Source organism: Trachypithecus francoisi, unplaced genomic scaffold, assembly GCF_009764315.1.
Source record: "Trachypithecus francoisi isolate TF-2019V2 unplaced genomic scaffold, Tfra_2.0 Lachesis_group8, whole genome shotgun sequence".
Taxonomy (NCBI): domain Eukaryota; kingdom Metazoa; phylum Chordata; class Mammalia; order Primates; family Cercopithecidae; genus Trachypithecus; species Trachypithecus francoisi.
Window position 1 is genome coordinate 65,585,936 of NW_022681473.1, and position 20,242 is coordinate 65,606,177.

Consider the following 20,242-nt stretch of genomic DNA (forward strand, 5'->3'; position numbering starts at 1 on the left):
CCTCCTCTACACAGGTACCTGGTGATCTTCACGCCAGCAGGGAAAAACATTCCATTGCCTGAGCTCTTTTCAGGAGGAACTGGGAGGCCCAGCACAAGCTAAGTGCCAGTAAAGGTTTGTTGAATTAAATGAGATTGAAATATGGAGAAGGGAACCAACATTTATTGACTATCTTCTCTTTGCCGAACTCCTTACAGAAGTTAGTTATCTCATTAACATTGTTGTTTTGACCATTAAATTAGATAACGCTTGTAAAGTGCTTACCCAGTCCAGTTTCTGACCCTTAGTTGAATGCTATTATTATGATAATTGTGGTAACAATCACAAAGCCACTGCAAAATGGACATTGTCATCTTCTGGAATAGATGACAGTATCCATCTTGCAGTGGCTTTGTGACTGTTACCACAATTATGAGAAGGCTCACAGAGACTATGCCACTTGCCTCAAGTCCTCCGCTAGGATTTCATCCCAGGACTCCTGCCTCCAAAGCAGAGCTCCTTTCTCTTCACCTCATCTCCTATGGCTTTTTACCCGATTCCAGGGCCTAAAGGCTCAACTGCCTTCTCTCTCTGCCCCACCGGCCACCATCCCCAACTCCCTAGCTTATTCTTTTAGTCCCCTGTTGGTCTAAAATGGAGAAGTTGCCTCTCATGCCTCCTGCTTCTCATTTTCCAGAGTCAAGCATCTTGGGAACATGGGTTCTCACACTTCCTAAATCACATTCTCTTAGACTTTGAAACAGAATTGCAGAGCATTGAAAGCAGTAATGAGTTCGGTGGGGTGAGCGGAGAGCTCACATTCAGTGCAGGAATTCCCTTTCAGCACGGGGGGCTGGGCTGGCATGCAGCCCCTGCCTGACACACGCCTTCAGGGAACAGGAGCTCATGGGCCATTCCTAAGCATTAGAAGGTTTTCTTTGTAAGGAGCTGGAGTTGGCCTCTCTCTGGTTCCTTGCATTGCTCCTACTCTGCTCTCTTGGGCCTCCTAGAACAAAGATTTGAGACTGCTGTCACGATGCCTTCAGTCTGTGCTTTGAGGGTCGCTGAGAGTAGGAACACATGACTTAGTTCCCTCGCCATTCCCTTCCCAGCTCCCCAAAGTGGAGCTCACATTCCCAGCAAGCCAGCAAGGCCCGGCTGGCCCGTATCAAATGAGCTGTGTTTATCTCTCAGCCTCCACTGGCAGAGAGGGTGGGACACGGGCCCAGCTGGGGTGCTGGTCAGAGCCAGCCCAACTCTCCAAGGAGTGAATAATGTCTTTCTTCCTCAGTCCCCTCCTCCCACCAGGGAGGGGGCGATTGCAACACTGCCACCACCTTAGGTCTCAGCCTGTTGCTGAAGAAACCCTGTCTTACCTTCCTTGGGGCGGCCCTGGAGCCCAGGCCTCTGTGCCAGTTGGCACCCCCTTCACCTCACTGCCTGCTCAGAGCATGAAGACAGAAAGAGTGTCTCAGCCAATGCCCAGGCAGGAGGTCCCTTCTCCCCACCAACAGACCTGGCAGAGGCTGAGAATGTGGGGGGCCTGGCAGGAGGCCTCCAGTGGCCACAATCCCCACCCCACCATACCCTAGAAGGTGACAGGCACAAGGAAGGGTGGCATGGCCTGGAGCTCTCTCAAGTGAGATGAGTGCCCGCGGCCATGCCAAAACCAAGCAGAAGGAAGAACTGCCAGGCGGCGACAGGCCGCCTCAGTTTCTGCAGTGCTGGCATTAGCCCCAACCCTTGAACGTGGCCGGTGGAAACAGTTTTAGTTCTTTAAGCCACAGCTTCACTATGTGACATTCAGAGACTCATCCTCCTTTCTCTGAGCCTCAGTTTCCCATCTGCAAAATAAGAGAAGGGGGTAAGCTATGATCTTCAAAGATTTTCTGCATAGTTTATGAATCCATGATTTCAACATTTGAAGACTCCAAAATTCTAGGATTCTAAGATTCAGGATTTTGAGAATTCCATGTTTCTAAGAACCTATATTTCCTTAGAATAAAAAGCTTCTAGAATTGTCCAATGTTGTGGTTCTAAGATTTGATCATTGCAAGATTCTATGATTCTTGGATGTGCTGATGGTCTCATACATCCTAGGCTCTCAGAACCTCCAAAGTCGGTTAGGATAAAGTTCAGGGAAACAGTAGGACCAGTCCTGAGTGACACAGGAGTGTCACCTGAGTGTGAAGGAGGTAGTTTGTCTCACATCTCACTCCCTTTCCATACACTTCCTTTGGCCCTCTGTGGCATTCCCACCCCTACCTGGCCTTGGACCTGGCCTGATTCTTCTCCCTCCCCACCACCACGTCTCATCCCACCTGTGCCCATGCATCCCTCCCCATCTCACAGACCAAGCATGCCTTTTCTCAGGGACCTTTTGGAGTCAGATCGGCTGGGGTTCAAATTGTGGATTTGGCTTTTATTTGCAGCCTGAATTTAGACAAGTTACCTAACCATTCTGGGCCTCTGTTTCCACATCTATTAAATGGAACTAGTAACAACCTTATCTCTCAGAATTACTGTAGAATTAAGTTAGATAATACATGTAATACACCTAGTGCCTGACATATATTATGTGCTCAACTAAATAGGTTTAAAAAAAACCAGATCTGGGCACTGACCCCAGACTTCCTTAATCCCTTAATAGTTTGTTTCCTGTGGTGTTTCTTTGACTCCCAGAACTCTCTGTGGTCATCCCCAGGCACCTGTTAGGGGACAAACATCATAGCACACACTAAGGCCAAATCTCCCTGGTCTCATTTACAACTGCACCAACCCTGGTTCTGGTGGCCTCCTGCATTCTTCTAGCCCCACTCACAAGCCAGATCAGTCTGCCTCAACTCGCCTCATGCCCACGGACCTTGGGCAGGGATACAGAGACGAAAGTGGCTCAGAAGTTGGAGGAGAGAATGGGAAGGCAGACGTGAGAGGCAAGAGACCAGTCTGGAAAGAGAAGCAGAGGCTTACGGAGGGCTTCGAGAGCCCAGGAGACAAAGGAAAGCCATGGAAAAGCTTTAAACTGGGGAGTCCCATGATCAGATTTGCATTTTAGAATCATCACTGTGCTCACAGGAATGGAGAACTGATTGGAGGGCAAGACTGGAGGCAGAGAGACCACGGAGGGGCTATTGCAGTCATCCTGTTCTGAGATCATGCTGGACCTGTACCAAGATGGAAGTTGTGCTGATGGGCAAAAGTACAGATTTGAGAAACACTTAGGAGGTACAATGGGCAGGCTTTGGGACAGACTGGATAGGATATGGGTGGAGAGGGCAAAGGAGCCACCAAGGACAGGATTGAGGTTTCGGGACTGAACACATATGTGAGTGTGGGGCACTTGGCATAACAGGCAGTAAACATTATTATCATTAGTAATACAGTAGTCCCCCCTCATCCTTGGTGATACATTCCAAGACCCCCAGTGGATGCCTGAAACCACAGTTTGTACTGAACCCTAGATAGACCATGCATAGATTTCTTTTGCCTTCTTTACAATTTCACAGATAGAAGATTCACCCTTACTGTAGATCTTAGCAAACTCACTATACCATTTTTTTCCTTTCCTTATGAATTGAGAACTTCTACCTTTTTACTTAAAGAAAGCACTTTATGGCTTCTCTTTGGCATATCCAAATTGCTGGCATTGCTACTCGTGCTTTGGCGCCATTATGAAGTAAAATAAGGATTCCTTGAACACAAGCCCTGCAATACTTCAACAGTTGATCTGATCACTGAGACAGCTACTAAGTGATTAACAGGTGGGGAGCATCTACAGTGTGGACACGCTGGAAAAGGGACGATTTACGTTCTGGATGGGACACAGAGCGATGGCAACAGAATTCACTATGCCACTCAGAATGATGTGCAACTTAAAACGCATGAATTCTTCATTTCTGGAATTTCCAATTTAATATTTTGGACCAAGGTTAATCATAGGTAACTGAGACCTCAGAAATTGAAACCATGAATACAGGGGGACTGCTACAGTAATATTACTTTCCATTATCATTTATTTATTGAACTTTTTGTATGTCAAATATTATACACATCCACGGGCCTGGTACATGACTTAAATAAAACAAAGTCACCTCCTGAAGGAGCTCACAGCCTAGTGAAGAAGACATATAGATACAATACATTCAGTCTGACAAATGCTATGATGGTGTGAGCATAGGGTCTTCCAGAGAGGCTTTTCTAGGAACATGCCTGAGTTGGATCTTGGAGAAATTAACAAGATGCAGGAGGGGAAGGACTTCTTAGGCATTGGGTACTAGATGCAAAGGCACAGAGGTGGGAGTGGATGTGGTTCATGAAGGACATGGAGGCTTCTCTTTGGCATATACAAAGTGCTAGACACTAGCTCCCTTTCCCACAGGAAGTGTCCACTTGGATAGGCCACAGCTAAAGCTCTTTACCTGTCTCAACAGATTTAAAGTGACTGGACTTAGCTGATCTAATCTGAATTCTGGACAGCAATGTTTACCAGACAGATTCTAAATGTCACTGTGTCATCCCAAGCCTATCTTGAGCTGGCTCCTGCCTGCTTTTCCAGCAAAACTTTTTGTGGTGGCCCTGTTTTCAGCCTCATCTCCTCTTGCTAAATTCCTCACTCTTCCACCAGCCCCCAGGCCTCCTCCTACTGTGCCTTCAAACATGCTGTTTCCTCCACCTGGAATGGGATTCTCCATCTCCAGTGTTTGACCACTCCTTCCCATTCTTCAAAAGCCAGCTTAGATGCTACCCTTTTTGTGAAGCAGCTCCAACCTTCCAGCCACTGGCCTTTCCTGCAGAACTGAGTTCAGCCCTCATTACAATGTTCATCATAAATGGATTAGAGGCACTTCTTAAGTAAGCTTTGCTTCCTAACTAAACTGTGACCTTCTTGGGAGCCAGGATCAGATCTCATTAAGTTTTTTGCTCAATGCAGAGCCTACATAGATAGAGTTGGTGCCTGATGAACGAAATCAATGATGAAAGAACAGAGTTAACAAAGAGGGAGAGATTCTGGAAGAGGAGCCAATTGATGGTCCTTAATCCTGGAAGCCTCTTTCATTCTTTTTTTTTTTTTTTGCTCTGTCACCAGGCTGGAGTACAGTGGCACAATCTCGGCTCACTGCAATCTCCGCCTCCCAGGTTCAAGCTATTCTCCTGCCTCAGCCTCCCAAGTAGCTGAGTCTACAGGTGCGAGCCACCACGCCCAGCTAATTTTTGTATTTTTAGTAGAGACATAGTTTCACCATGTTGGCCAGGATGATCTCAATCTCTTGACCTCGTGATCCACCCACCACAGCCTCTCAAAGTGCTGGGATTATATGCTTGAGCCACCGCGCCTGGCCCTGGAAGCCTCTTTCTTTAACGAAAGGAGTAGTTCATTATATGGGAAGAGGGCCAATTCCCTTTCAGCACTTTTACCTTGCCACCTAACAGAAATTAGCTTCTGACAACCCCCACTTTCCAGCCCTCTGCCATCTGAATGCTCAAACCACTGGCCAAACCAAATGACAACATGTACAAAAAGGTCAGGAGCCCAGAGCAGCTAAGGGGATGAGTGATTCCATGATCTTCACACATAAGTCAAAATTTCCAAACTGTCTCCATCCAAGTTCCAAGTTCATCCCACAGTCTGGCTTGAAACTCTCATGCTGTGATAAAAGGTCTTTTATGGGGTCAGTTAGGAGGGGTTAGTGCGGTTGAGAATCCTTCCCCAATAGGAAGCAGAAAAGACAACTAGAAAGAAGCTTCTGGGCTGGAGAGGAGGCTGGACAAGACCATGGAAAGGGCATCAGGAGGGGCTGGGGTGAGAGGAGAGAGGTCTGGAATTGTGGCTGGCCTGTCCCCAGCCTGCAAGAACTCAGGAAACCTGAGTGAGCCAGCCTGCCCAGGAATGTAGAACGTTTACATCTCTTCCCTCACACCCACACAGCCATACTTTCTCTATTTATTTATAATCCCCTCTTCACACAAACAAGCTTGCTCCCCTCTGAGACATAAGTCCTGCTCTGGGCTCTGGCACCCGATGGGAGAGGCCTCTTAAGGAAACCAGAAGAAAAGCCTCAGCTCCTCCGAGGCTGAGCTGTGCAACCTGGGGAAAGGAACTGCATTTCTCTGAACCTGACTTTTTCCTCTGGCACATGACAGACATACAGGAGCATAGAAGGGCCTCTAGGGAGAGAACTGGAAAGGCAAACCAGGAAAGGCAGCTCTGTTACCTCTTAAAGGGCAGGAAGCAGGGTGGGGACTGTTCACATTCTCTTTTGCCTTGGACATATATGCTTAGATTCATAGAATCGTAGAAAGCTACTCAGAGACATCTAGTCCCCCGTTTCCTTTCTGGGAAATTGAGTCCCAGAGAAAGATCGGGCCTTGCGTAAGCTTGATTCACTCCAGCACAAACTTCGATGCCAGTTGTCAGATGTGGAGAGAATGCTTACAGAGACACCCATCCCCTACTAGGCAGGACTAGAAGAAATGGCTTTAACTTGTAAACAGAAGGCTTCTGACGAGATACGAAAAAGAACTCCTGAGTACAAGAATGAAGATGGGGTCCTGGACAGAGATAGGGGGACGCCTGAAATGATCTCTGTACTATACCTTCCAGGGGCAGCACTGTCACGCCAGTCCTTTTCTTTGAGAATATGAAGGATTCAAGGTCCCTCTCCCAGAGCCGGGCGCCATGGTTGGCGGCCGGGGGAACTTGAGAGGCCAGTCCTGGAACAGGTGCAACAGCTGGAGCAACTGCGCAGCTGTTGCCGGGCTCAGGCTCAGCAGCCTGCACGCCAGTGAGTGAGGCAGAGACCTCTGCTGGTGGGAGAGGAGAGGTGCAGAACGGCCCAGTCAGATCCAGAGAGGTCAACCTGGAGCCGGACTTCAGGCCTTCACTTAGGTGCTCCCCACTGCCTCACGCAGACCTGCATAGGTAGATGGGGATGCAACTAAGCTCAACAGAAAAGCAGAGTCCCCTCTGGTAGGTGTCCCACTACCTCCACTGCCACAGGCCATCCAGGCACTTTTTTCTGGTGTCTGAGGGTCTGCCTGTCCACTCCTCCCTGGCAGGGCAGGAGTACTACCCTCCCACAGCCCTATTCCAAAGGCCAGAGTGGACTCGTAATCAAGGCAACCATATCTTAGGGTTTTGGAGACTTAGAATCACGAGGTGTTAAAACTAGAGTTGTCCTCAATAATCATTCACTAGAGTCCAACCATCTTACTTTACAGGGGGGAAAACTGAGAGGCAGAGAAAGGCAACCTGTCCAGGGTCACAGTTGGAATTGATGGCACAGCCAGGGCTGGATCCCTGACTTTCTGATTCCAGGTTTGCCCTCTGCATCACATCCTACCAGGGGAGCTCCCTTCCTGTCCCATGCCTGCATCTAGTCTAGGGCCTGGAATCCATCACCTGGGAATGAAAGCTTGGATGCCCATAATACACAAAACCCTTGAAGAAAAAAGATGGGTTTTTTTTTCTGAGCAGGGTCTCACCGTGACACCCAGGTTGGAGTATAGTGGTGCAATCACAGCTCACTGCAGCCCCGATCTTCTGGGCTCAAGCAATCCTTCCACCTCAGTCTCCCAAATAGCTGGGACCACAGATATGTGCTACCATGCCAGGATAGTTGCTTTATATTTTCTAGAGATAGGGTCTTGATATGTTTCTCAGGCTGGTCTCAAACTCCTGGGCTCAAGTAATCCATCCACTTCGGCCTTAAGTGCTGAGATTATAGGTGTGAGCCACTGTGCCCAGCCCCATGTTTTTACTTGGTAACTGACTCTCTCCTGAAAGCAGGATTGGATGGAGGGAGGGAAGAGAAAGTAGAACATACTAGACACCTACAAGGGACAACTAGGGAAGTGAAACAAAGAGAGGAGCTGAGAGGAGTAAGGCAGAAAGCACTGCAGAGGGAGGTAAGAAGATAGTAGATCTCTGGTGGACACTCATCCACAAAGGGCTGATTGTCTAGAGTGACCAGCATCACCCATGTCTGTGGCTCAGCCTGGGGCTGGGACCAATACCAGTCAGTAACCAGGTCAGGGACCCAGCCTGGGTAAGGGGTCTTGTATAGGGGTGGAATTGGTATTCAACCTGTGGCCAAGGTTGGAGGATTAGGGCTTGGCTTGTGGCTGGAATTGAAACAGTCTGTACTGGGATTAGGGCTCAATCTATGGCTGGAAATAGAACCAAAGAGAGAATAATTTTTGTTTGAATAGCCTGAGGAGCAAATTGTTACCTGTGTTCACAGGCCCTTGGTATTCTTCAGGGCTCCGGCACCTCAGGAGCCTGATACCACACAGACTTGAAAATTTCCATCTGTTAGCACGGTTTCTGAAAGCACCTAAGACATCACCAGATTTCTGATCCACAACAGGCTTGAGATCTCACTGAAGCTAAGATGAGGACCTTTGTAAGAGACCTTCAAATAGCATCTTGGCAAATGACTATAGGATCCTTTCTAGATTCATAGGTTGTCAGCACTAAACAAAATGAGGCTCAGATAAAGAAGTGGTATGTCCCAACTCACACAGCCAATAAGTGACAAATCAGGGTCCAGGATCCAGGTCTGTTCTGTTTTTTTTTTTTTTTTTTTTTTTTTTTTTAAAGAGATGAGGTCTCACTGTGTTCCCCAGGCTGGCCTTGAACTCCTGAGCTCAAGGATTCCTCTCCCTCTCAGTCTGCCAAGTAGCTGGTGACTGGAACTACAGGTGTGTACCACTGTTCCTGGCTTTTGTTCTTTTCTTTAATAAATTTGCTGTATGACCTTGGGCAAGTCATTCTTCCTTTCTGGGCTTCAATTTAACTCTAAGTATAGGTACATCGATGGGTAGAAGCAGATGGTTTTTGATAGTTTCACCAGTTCTAACATCCAGTCATCTTAACATTCCCCAATGAGTGCCAGTCCACCTCATCCTAAAGAGTTGGCTCCAAGTCTTTTTCTCACATGTCTGGAGCTCTGTATTTACAAAGCTGTAGGGAGAGAGATGGAATACTGGCAGGACCGGCTGAGAGGTACAGAGCTGAGGGAGGCACAGAGGAGGGAGATCAGACTGGATCAAGTCACCACGGAGAGTTTGCTTGAAGAGGTATGACCTAAGCAAGGCCATGAAAGGCTGACAAGATATAGGAAGCAAAGAAGCGGGGTGTGGGTAGGATAAGAGTCTGGTTCTAGGACATCTTTCTAAGATGCATCAAGGGCAATGATATCTGGAGAAAAAATCGCATGGACTAAGAACAAGGTGTGAAGTGGATGGGAGGCAGGCATGGAGGGTATCCTGTGCAAAGTCTCTTTTAAGAAATAGAAGGCAGGTGTTAGGAGGAAACATTCAGGGTTCAAGGAAGAGATATTTATTGAGTACACAGCATTGTGCTGGGCACTTTATTACCTCCTTTAATCCTCCCAAGAACCTTTCAAGTTCTGGATTAGTATCTCTCTTAGACAGATGAGGAAATTGAGGCTCAGAGAAGTTATGACTTACCAAAAGTCACACAGCTATAAGGGGCACAGCCAGGACTTGAATCCAACACTGAGCTAATTCCATTACTTGTTCTATGTAAAGGAAAGACTTCTATGAGTCTCATGCTGCTGGCAGGCCAGAGACACTCAGCTTGCTCTCATGAGTAGAAACAAGACTGTAACAAAGCCCAGCACTACCAGCTCCAGAATGTCACGTGCAAAAGAAAGGCATAGATGGAGGAGCTGAGCTGGGGAGAGGAAAGAGCACCAGACTAGGAGTTGGGAACGCGGGTTCTTAATCGCAGGCTGTGCCATGTATGACCTGAAGAAACCAACTGCCCCTCGTTGGCCTCAGATTCCCTATGGGTATTTCAGGGTTTGAATGAAGCTCCTTTCTTCTGATTAAGAGAATGTGGTTTGGTTTCCCATCCTCACAGTATTCTAAGAGATTGGCAGGGCATGGGGAGGGGGCCCACCAGCCTATTGTGGGGGCAGTGAGGAAACTGAGGCTCAGATTGATGATGTAAACTGTTTGATGTTACACTGTATCTACGTGGAAAAGCATAATTGGGAACTGATTTTTTTTGGAAGCTATCAAGCACCAGTCTTGTGCTAGCCGCTTTACCTGTTTTCTCTAGTTTAATCCTATCAACTCTCCTAGGATTTTTACTTCCGCTTTATAGATTAGGAAACCCAGGATCAGAGAGGTGCTCTCCATGACGGCCTCTCAGCAGCTGTCATTCAGCGCGGCTGGGATGGTGAAGACGCTGGTCTATCTCACTGTGCCCTGCCTCCTCCCACAGTCTCACGCTGCAGATTCAGGGTTCCTTCTAGACACTGTGAGGCGGGGAATAAAGCATGGGATCTGGAACTAGAGTTCTGGCTTTGGATGACTTACTAGCTCTGTAAGTTTTAGCAAGTTCCGCCTCCTTACTCAGCCTAAGTTTTCTCACCTGTAAAGTGCGAATGATAATACCCACCTCACTGGAGAGTTGCGAGGATCAAAAGAGAGAAAGGAATGGGAAGGTTATTCTAATTACCTCTCATTTCTGTCGAATGACTCTTTCCAAAGGCAAAAGGCCTTTTCTTCTCCATCACACTCCTTACCTTTAGCCAGACATGCCCGACTCCCTCCTAGGAACAGTAAGTCCTCCCCCAACCCAAAGCACAGTGCCCTGCCCTCTCCCCCGCTGCCCTCGGTGCCCCTCCTCAGGTCCCTGGCAGCAGCCCTCTCTCGGTTCTGAGTCGTGCGGAGTTCCTCCGGTCCCCCGGCCCATACTGGTCCTCACGGAGTCTCCACCCCTCCCGCACAGGTGCTGCCTAGACGGCTGTCAGAAGAGCTTGGGGTCTGGGTCCTGGCGCTGTCCCGCACATTCCAGGGGCTGCATCCCTCCTCTGCCCACCCAGTCTCCCGGTCTACTTACGGGCTCGAGCGTGGGAGTCCAGAGGAAACCAGAGCAGCGCGAGTCCCAGCAAGGAGGAGAGGACCCTCACCTCGGGAAACATCCTTCCTTTCCCCAGGGTCAGGCCGCTGGTCCGGGAGCGGAGTCGGGAGGAAGGGAGACGAAAAGGACACTGAGGCACAGGGGCCACAGATCAACCCACAGATCTCGGGAGGGCTGCTGCTAGAGCGGGGTCGAGAAGGGTCAGGAAGCAGCGGTGGGCAGGAAAGGAGGGCAGAAAGAGAGGACTAAGGTGGGAAGAAGAGAAAGGTGGAAAGAGAACGCGGGGAAAGGAGGGAGAGATGGAGAGACGGAGGAAGGTCCAGCAGGAGGGAGAAGCGATCAAAGAAAGGGGGAAGGTGAGAAGGAGAGGAGGAGAAAGCAGGGAGAGGACCGGCGTCTGCTGAGCGCGCAGCGCCGGGCGAGGCGCGCGGGACCAGCGGGTGTTCCGGGCGCGCGGGCTAGAGGCGGCCGGCGCCCCCTGCTCGGTGGGCTCGGGGTCGGGCCGCCTGGTCCTGGGGCCCGGCGGGGCGGCGGTCCAGGCGGCGGCGGCGGCGAGGCGGCCGCGGAGGGAGGCTGAGCGCGGGCCGGCTGTGCTCGCCAAGGGCTCCAGGCGCCGCGCTCGGGCGCATTTGTACTTTGCCGCGGGAAGCAGGCAGCCCGGCCTGGCGCTGGCCTAGCGCTGGCGCCTCCTCTGGGACACCGCGGGCTCGGTGGATTGGCCACCCGAGAAACAGGCCCACTTTTCCCCCTCCTCTCTCGTGCGGGTCTCCCGGACAGAAGCTCCAGGCGCGGCGCCGAGTGGAGGCGAGGGGGCTGCGGAGGGGGAAGGGGCCACCCGGGCCACAGGGTTTAACCCCTGACTCTCCGCGACGCCCAGAATGCAGGAGGGCAGAGTCAAGGGAGACCTCAGGTGGAACTTTCAGGTGGGGAATGCTGAGCTGTCGGGGCTGCGGGTACCGGGAAGGCTCAGGGTAAGGCGCTCGGCGGTGCGTGCCCGGAGCTCGGCAGATGGATGGAATGAGAACACTGGCGTTCTTAATTCAGTTTGTGGTCCTCAGTACGCCACCTAAGAGTCTGTTTCCCCAGCTTTAAAATGGTCATTTTGGCCGGGCGCGGTGGCTCAAGCCTGTAATCCCAGCACTTTGGGAGGCCGAGACGGGCGGATCGCGAGGTCAGGAGATCGAGACCATCCTGGCTAACACGGTGAAACCCCGTCTCTACAAAAAATTACAAAAAACTAGCCGGGCGAGGTGGTGGGCGCCTGTAGTCCCAGCTACTCGGGAGGCTGAGGCGGGAGAATGGCGTAAACCCGGGAGGCGGAGCTTGCAGTGAGCTGAGATCCGGCCACTGCACTCCAGCCTGGGCGACAGAGCGAGACTCCGTCTCAAAAAAAAAAAAAAAAAAGGTCATTTTAAGATTTTAAAATATCTCTACTATCTTCCCACGATTGTTGCTAAGATGAAATAAGGTAATGAACGCCGAAGCACTCACCCCACAAAGAGAAAGGGTCCTAATTCTAAGTGCCTACAATACCAGTTGCCCCTGTTCCCACTGCGTCTGCCCATGCGCCATTCTCAGGTTGAAAGGCGGCCCATAGGGATCCTGTGCCTTCCCCTGGAGGTCTTCCTCTGCTCCCCACTCCCACTCCCGAATCAAGGCAAGATCTCTCCTTTGCCTTTGCAAGTGAGGGCTGCACTTCTCTGGGAGTGATGGTCACCTTCAGTCATCTTTAGGGAGAGCTGGTTGTCAAAGAGTTTTCTTTCCCACCAGAAGGGGAGTTCCCTGAGGATAGGGCCCTGACACCCCCAGCCCACAACTGGTGCTCCATCTCTTGTGTTGAATGAATACATGCTCTAATAGGAGCCTAAGAAGAGAATAACCAACTCTGGCCAGACCAGAAACACACAGATTCTGAAATCAAAAGGGCAGAGTCGTTGTCCTGGCTCCATCCCTAACTTGTTGGGCCACTTTGAGTAAATACATCTATCCTTGCTTTGGACCTCATCTTTCTGCCCAGCTTCTCTTGAAGAGCTACTGGAGACTCCAAAGAGTGCCAGAGGAGTATGAGGTGGGAAGGGATGCTGAGCCATATCCCACTCTGGTAGGGAATCATATTTCCGGCTTTAAACACTTGGCTGGCTGGCTGTAAAGGTATCTTTCTGGGCCAAGGCTGGGCTCCCCATTGCACTGTGCTTTCAGGGTATTACCCCCAACATCTCCACCCCACAAAAGAGAGCAGTAGGAGGAACCAGTGATCCCCAAACTGGCCCTTCCTAGGGCTCTCAGGATCAGGCACAAACATGATCTGTCCAGCGCCCTTCAGGCTTAACTTCTACTCTAATCTGGCCAGTCTCTTCCTTTCCCTTGAGTATTCTTTATTTTAACAGATAATGCAAACTTATGCATGTCACCATGCTTCCTTTTTTGCCTTTGCTTCCAGGGAGCTCAGAGTTAAATCCCGTGCTGCTTAATTCCATAAACAATCTCATTCCAAGGGTCTGGGACAGTGATCTTTTCCTTTCTCCATCTTTGTTTAAAATGTGCTGTGCACATATATTGGTGTCTTAGATGTAAGAAGTGGATTAAGATGAGGTTCCTCTGCATCCTGCCCATCATACTTCAAAATAGGCCTCCACCATCTTAGCCCTCCTGTCCATCCCCATTGTCCTCAGAGTTGAGGCCATCTTCATTCTTTTTTTTTTTTTGAGATGGAGTTTTGCTCTTGTCGCCCAGGCTGGAGTGTAATGGCGTGATCTTGGTTCACTGCAACCTCTGCCTCCAGGTTCAAGCGATTCTTCTGCCTCGGCCTCACGAATAGCTGGGATTACAGGCATGCACCACCATGCCCGGCTAATTTTTGTATTTTTAGTAGAGATGGGGTTTCACCACGTTGGCCAGGCTGGTCTTGAACTCCTGACCTCAGGTGATCCACTAGCCTCAGCCTCCCAAAGTGCTGGGATTACCAGTGTGAGCCACCGTGCCTGGCCATCTTCATTCCTTACTTGAACTTTCCCAACAGCCTCTTAACAGGTCTCCTCCCACTAATCTGGATCCCTCCTATCTATTTTCCTCACACCTGCCGTGAGAACTATGCTGATCATTTCTACTGACAAATCTGATCACGTCACTTTCCCACAAAAAACCTATTATTCACTTCCTATCATTTATAGATTAAAATCTAAAATTGTCAGCACTGAATTGAACACCACGCATATTTTAGTTCCGATCTACCATTGCCACCTACCCTACACTTTGGCCAACTGCTTACCTCCCCAAACTGACCATGCATCGTCGCACCTCCATATCCCCGCACATGTTTTCCTTCTGCCTGGACTCTTTGTCTTCCTCCATCTAGTGAATCCCATTTAACTTTCCAAAGGTCACCTCCACTCTGAGGTCTTCCCTGAGTCCCCCAGGCAAAGTCAGTGTTTGGTCTTTGTGTTTTCCATTGCACTTTGAATTGTAGCTTTTGGAGTGTAAGTATTTATTTGCATTTTTACCCTGCACTGTGAGTGCAGGTGCCTTTTAAAATTTATATCTGTAATTTGAGCATTTAGCAAAGTCCTTAACACACAAAGATACTGAATAAATAATTGCTACATGAGTGAGTGAAGACCTCAGTGATTGGAAAAGCCTTCAGCCCACTATTGGCCTTAGCTTTAGTCAATGATTGACATAAGAAACAAACACTTGAAAGTTTCTGTGTCAGGCCGGTTGCAGTGGCTCACACCTGTAATCCCAGTACTTTGGGAGGCTGAGGTGGGAGGATTGCTTGAGCCTAGGAGTTTAAGACAAGCCTGGGCAACAAAGTGAGACCCCCCAACTTCGTCTGCACAAAAAGTAAAAAAAGTTAGCTGGGCATAGTGGCACGCACCTGTAGTTGTAGCTACTCTGAAGGCTGAGGCAGGAGGATTGCTTGAGCCCAGGAGGTTGAGGCAGCAGTGAGCCATGTTCGCACCACTGCGCTCCAGAGCAAGACTCTGTTTCAAAAAGATAAAAAAGAAAGAAAGTCTCTGTGTCTTCTGCAGAATTACTATTGAAGAGAGTTGTCCATATATTATTTAATATCCTTTTAAAAAGGAGACTGAATAAATTCTTCCAAAATCTAGTCAGAAAAAAAAAAATGCATCTCCCCACAGCAATTTGTTGCACCAAGAGTTTATCTGGCATCTGCTTGCTTCCTTCATAGCGAGCTTGCTCATTGCCTGCCAAGGCAGCCCATTCCACTGTTGGACAGCTCTGTTAGAAAGTTCTTTATATTAAACTGAAATCTGATTCTCTGTGACTGCCTGCATTGCCCCTCGCTCTGTCCCCAGGGCTATGCAGAACAAGCCAAGTCCTTTTGTCTTTTGAGAGCTCTCTAGAGATTTGGGGCAGAGAACCCCTCTTCCATACCTTCACCTTTACCAGTCTGGGTCCCGGGACCCCTCATGCCACATTAAACATTTTCTTCAAATGTGCCAAGCTCTTGGCCCTCCATGCCTCTGCAAACACTGTTTCTTTGCCCTGGAATGCCCTCTCTGTACCCACTTTGATTTGTCTGGCAAGCTTACTTATTTTTCAAGGGTTATTAAGATAATTGCTAACTCCTTCACTCATGCAACAATTATTGAGTGCAAATTCTGGGCCAGACATAGTGCTAGGTGCTAGGGACACAGTGGAGAACAAGACAGACACCGAAGCTTATATTCTAGGGGCTCTGAATCCTCTTTGCTGGTCTCTGAGTTAGCTCCATTCCCCTCTATACTTCTTTGTTATAGCACTTATTACAGTGTATTTTCAATAGGTTTTGTGTCACCTCCTCTATAGTGAGTTCTTTGAGAACATAGACTACTATTTAATATCTTCCCTAGCCTTCGACACACAGCTTTGCACATATTTGCTGCTAAATAAAGGTTTGTTGAATAATATCCTAGTTCCTTCAAACAGTCCTCTTGTGACATGCTATTTGTGACTAAAAGGCCACTTCCTCCACTGCAGGTTGCTTAATTACGTAAAATTACCATAGCGATAAGGATCATAGGGATCAGTGTCAAGGAGAGACTTAGCCTAGTCCGTTTAATTCTGTCCATAAGATTCTAAAAGAAGATTCACCACAAGAAGATTACATAATAGAGACTCTACACCAGTGGTGTGCTGGTAAGTGTTTAACAACAGGTTCTCCAGGGGATAAAAAGTTTTGTTTTTTACAGTTGCCAACGTCTGTGGTGTAAATACTCCCACTGTGGCCAATTCACGCTACCAATGTGACATCACTGAAAGCGCAGTGGAGAAGAGAGGCACAGTGAGATAACGTTATACAGTATTTCCTCCCTATTGACATAGTAGATGTAAATAACCTCAAGAACATTGAGAGTAGTAATTGGGAAGTGATGACTCAGTTTTTATTACCTCTGTCTTAAGTGTAACTTATTTAATTATATGTTATGTTATTTAATTTTTAGGAATGATTGTGTTCAATAACCAGCTTGCAACATTTCTAAAAATGTAACCCCTGGCTCTTCTTAGCTGGTAAAAGCCAGCTCTAGTACACTGCTTTTACATGATTAGGTGCTGAAAAGCAATGAACAAATAGACTCTTTAAAGCTGGGTTCAGCCAGTGGTGGTGGCATGTCTGTAGTCCCAGCTTCTCTGGAGGCTGATGTGGGAGGATCACTTTGAGACCAGCCTGGGCAACATTATGAAACCCTGTATCATTTAAATAAATAAGTACGCCGGGCACAGTGGCTCACGCCTGTAATCCCAGCACTTTGGGAGGCCTAGGCTGGCGGATCACGAGGTCAGGAGATCGAGACCATCCTGGCTAACACGATGAAACCCCGTCTCTGCTAAAAACACAAAAAATTAGCCGGGTGAGGTGGTGGGCGCCTGTAGTCCCAGCTCCTCGGGAGGCTGAGGCAGGAGAATGGCGTGAATCTGGGAGGCGGAGTTTGCAGTGAGCCGAGATCACGCCACTGCACTCCAGCCTAGGCAACAGAGCGAGACTCCATCTCAAATAAATAAATAAATAAATAAATAAATAAATAAAGCTGGGTCCAATTTATTTACATTAGGAGGAAAGTCTTATTTAAAGGACCTTCAAAGTTAATTTATTTGTGAACAATTCCTACCCTACTCCCACCCCTCAACTGAGTCAGTTACTCACCTATATAACAAATATTTATTTAGAACCTACTATCATTTTTGTATTTATTTGGCTCTCCAGATATTGTGCATATAGTTGGCCTAAATAAAAATGTTTGTAGAATGGATGAATGAATCCTCAACACCTGAAATAGTGCCTGGTGCATTGTGCGTGCTCGATCAGTATCTATGTGAGTAAGTGAATGGATCTTCTTAAAGTGAGGCTCATCCGTATGTACATGGGTTTCCATATGGCTATGTGAATATTCCCAAGTCTTTTTTCTCCCTCATTGAGCCCTCTGTTCCCAGGACAATCTGTACACAGCAAGAGGAGGAAGTATCAGGCAACCAGAATGGGGAACACCTATATAGCTCTTAATGTCAGAGAGCCCTTATGAGGAAAACTGAGTGGGGACATTGTCTTCAGCAGAAGACATGGAGTGGGATCATCATTCTTCTAGAGTCATAAGCTCTGCCACTGGCCAGAGGCCTCCTCTACTGGAGCATCCTCACTTACCAAGTACCAAAGAGAGAGGACCTTGCTCTCTTACCTCCTCCACATTCAGTGGACTTTTGAAAAGCAGTTTGTTCTCAGACACTTCTTTCAATAGGTCTGTGAGGATGCAGTTAGAGCACCAGAAAACAGTGCCATACAACTTGGGTCACATAGTCGGAAGGTGGCAGGCACTGTATCCACTCAAAGGTGGGAATGAAGAGCCACCAGAATTATCTTTGAAAAATACAAATCAGGCCAGATGCCATATCTCATGCCTGTAATCCCAACACTTTGGGAGGCTGAGGTGGGAGGATTGCTTGAGCCCGGGAGTTTGAGACCAGCCTGGGCAACAAAATGAGACCCTGTCTCTACAAAAAACTTAAAAATTAGCTGGCCATGATGGTGTGTACCTGTAGTTCCAGCTACTTGGGAGGCTGAGGCAGGAAAATTGCTTGAGCCTGGGAGGTCAAGGCTGCAGTGAGCCATGATAGCACCACTGCACTCCAGCCTGGATGACAGGGTGAGACCCCATCTCTGGGGGGAAAAAAAAAGTAAAGTAAATTAGTGAAGTCACTTCCTTGCTTAAAACATTTCCATTGCACTTAGAATAAAATCCAAAGGCTGGGTGCAGTGGCTCACGCCTATAATCCCAGCACTTTGGGAGGCCAAGGTGGGAGGATCACTTGAGTCCAGGAGTTTGTGACCAGCCTGGCCAACATCGTGAGATCTCATTTCTACAAAAAATTAAAAAATTAGCCAAGCGTAGTGGCACAAGCCTGTAGTCCTAGCTACTCTGGAGGCTGAGGTGGGAGGATTGATTGAGCCTGGGAGGTGGAGGCTGCAGTGAGCCAACATCGCACAACTGCATTCCAGCCCGGACAATAGAGCAAGGCCCTGTCTCTAAATAAATAAATAAATAAGAATAAAATCCAAATCATTTGCCAAATATGTAAATCCTTCCCTGCTCTGGCCCTGTCTACACACTGACTTCAGCACACTCTCCCTGGGCTCACTACGCTCTAGTACATGGGCCTTCTTTTTGTCCCTGGGGTACATCAAGCTGCCCAGTTCCTCCTCAGTGATTTTGCCCTTGCTAGTTCTCCTGCTTGGAATGCTCTTCCCTCAACTTTTTCTACAGATAACACTTCATTCAGTTCAAATGTCACTTCTTTAGGGATGTTTTCCTGGTCCAACCTATGTAATGATGCCTGCTTTTGAGTACTTTTCTATCTTATTGCCTTGTTTTCTTTCCTTTTCTTATAATTCTCGGGAACATATTTTTTCACTTGTATATTATCTGTCTCCTCCATGAGCACAAAAGCTCTGCGACAGCCTAGACTTTAATTTTCTTTTTTATTCTTTCTTTCTTTCTTTTTTTTTTTTTAAGACAGCATCTCACTATGTTGCTCAGTCTGGTCTCAAACTCCTGGGCTCAAGCCATCCTTCTGTCTTGACATCCAAAAGTACCGGGACCACAGGTGTGAGATGCTGTGTCTGGCCGTGGACTTTAATTTTTGATCACTGCTATATCCCTAGCTCCTGGAACAATGCCTAATACATAACAGATTTTTGTATGTGTGTGTGAACCTAACTTTAAGATTTTATTGTCTTTACAATAAAAAAAGATGAAGCTTTGAACTAGGTCACTTGGCCCTTTTCTTCCTATCTCCCCCCAGTTTAAAACGCTTGCTTCTCTTAATAGTCAGCCTTCTCTTAGCTCTGCAGTTGGGCTCATTGCACTCAAGGCTCAGCACAGTCTTTTTTGTGGTTTTAACCTTTTTCTGGAAAATTGGCTTAGTCTGCCCACCCTAGCCACTCTGCTTCTTGTTATAATGCTGCTTTCCCTGGACATACAGTGGATCCTTACCCTTCTTGTACTGTGTCGGTTTGTGGGGTTGGTGCTTGCTTCACTTCTTACGGAAAGTCTGGCAGGCTTTAGGAATGTTCACCATGTTTGCAGGAGTGCTATTGACATATAAAGTGAATTTTAAAAAGAAATGGAGGATGGAATATTTATCTGTATTATCTGATTCATGTGAGGAGTGAACCCTAGATTCAAGACCCCAAACCCTTGGAATTCACCCACATTAGTATTTGCATCATCACTATTATTGTCCTTACTTTTATCATCCCACCACCATCATTCTCAATAACAGCGCTGCATGGCACGTGGGAGTATTTAATGTTTGTTGAATGACTGAATAAATGAATAGCAACTTTACAGCTGACCTTGGACTTCCTTTTTAGTCTTCTTTACTCCTCCTCCTCTGCCCCAGTCCAACTTCTTATCTATACTGTGTGTAGCTACTCAGAGTCATTTTCACTGAACACATGCCTCCATGCCTCCATGTGTTGGCTTACTCTGCTATTCCTTCTATTTGTAATTCCCATTTTCCTTCTCTGATGAGTTCGCATTCTTCCTTTAGGACCCAATTCTGTATCCCATTCAGGTATGTAGTCACTTCCTCTCCTGTGCTTCCATATTGCCTTTTCTACACCACTGTTAAATGCTCATGTCTTAAATTATAGCTGTTTGTTGGTGTATCTGTTTCCCTCCCTAGATAGGGAGCATCGTGAGGGCAGAGGTGGTATATTTCATCTGTGTGTTATCAGGAACCATTATTGGACTTGCCACGTAGCAGTTTAACATTTGTTGAAATCTTCGTTTTTGTATTGGGCACTCAGGTTGCCTTGCAGAACAGTGTGCTACAGGAGAAGATGTACAGTGTTGATCAGAACATGGTCCCTTG

General features: G+C 47.8%; 1 protein-coding gene across 3 annotated transcripts in view; it reads right to left on the reverse strand.

Moving 5' to 3' along the window:
- Positions 1-11,495, reverse strand: part of CHRDL2 (chordin like 2) — a 34,656-nt gene extending 23,161 nt beyond the window's left edge. The window contains exon 1 of one of the 3 annotated variants that reach the window (XM_033205886.1): positions 10,853-11,495. In XM_033205886.1, the coding sequence (XP_033061777.1) occupies positions 10,853-10,934 (82 nt within the window). In that variant the 5' untranslated portion in view covers positions 10,935-11,495. Of the gene's footprint in view, positions 1-6,573; positions 6,706-10,852 lie in introns of those variants that run through there. The other 2 variants (XM_033205887.1, XM_033205888.1) reach the window with 2 other exon arrangements.
- Positions 11,496-20,242: the final 8,747 nt, after the last annotated feature.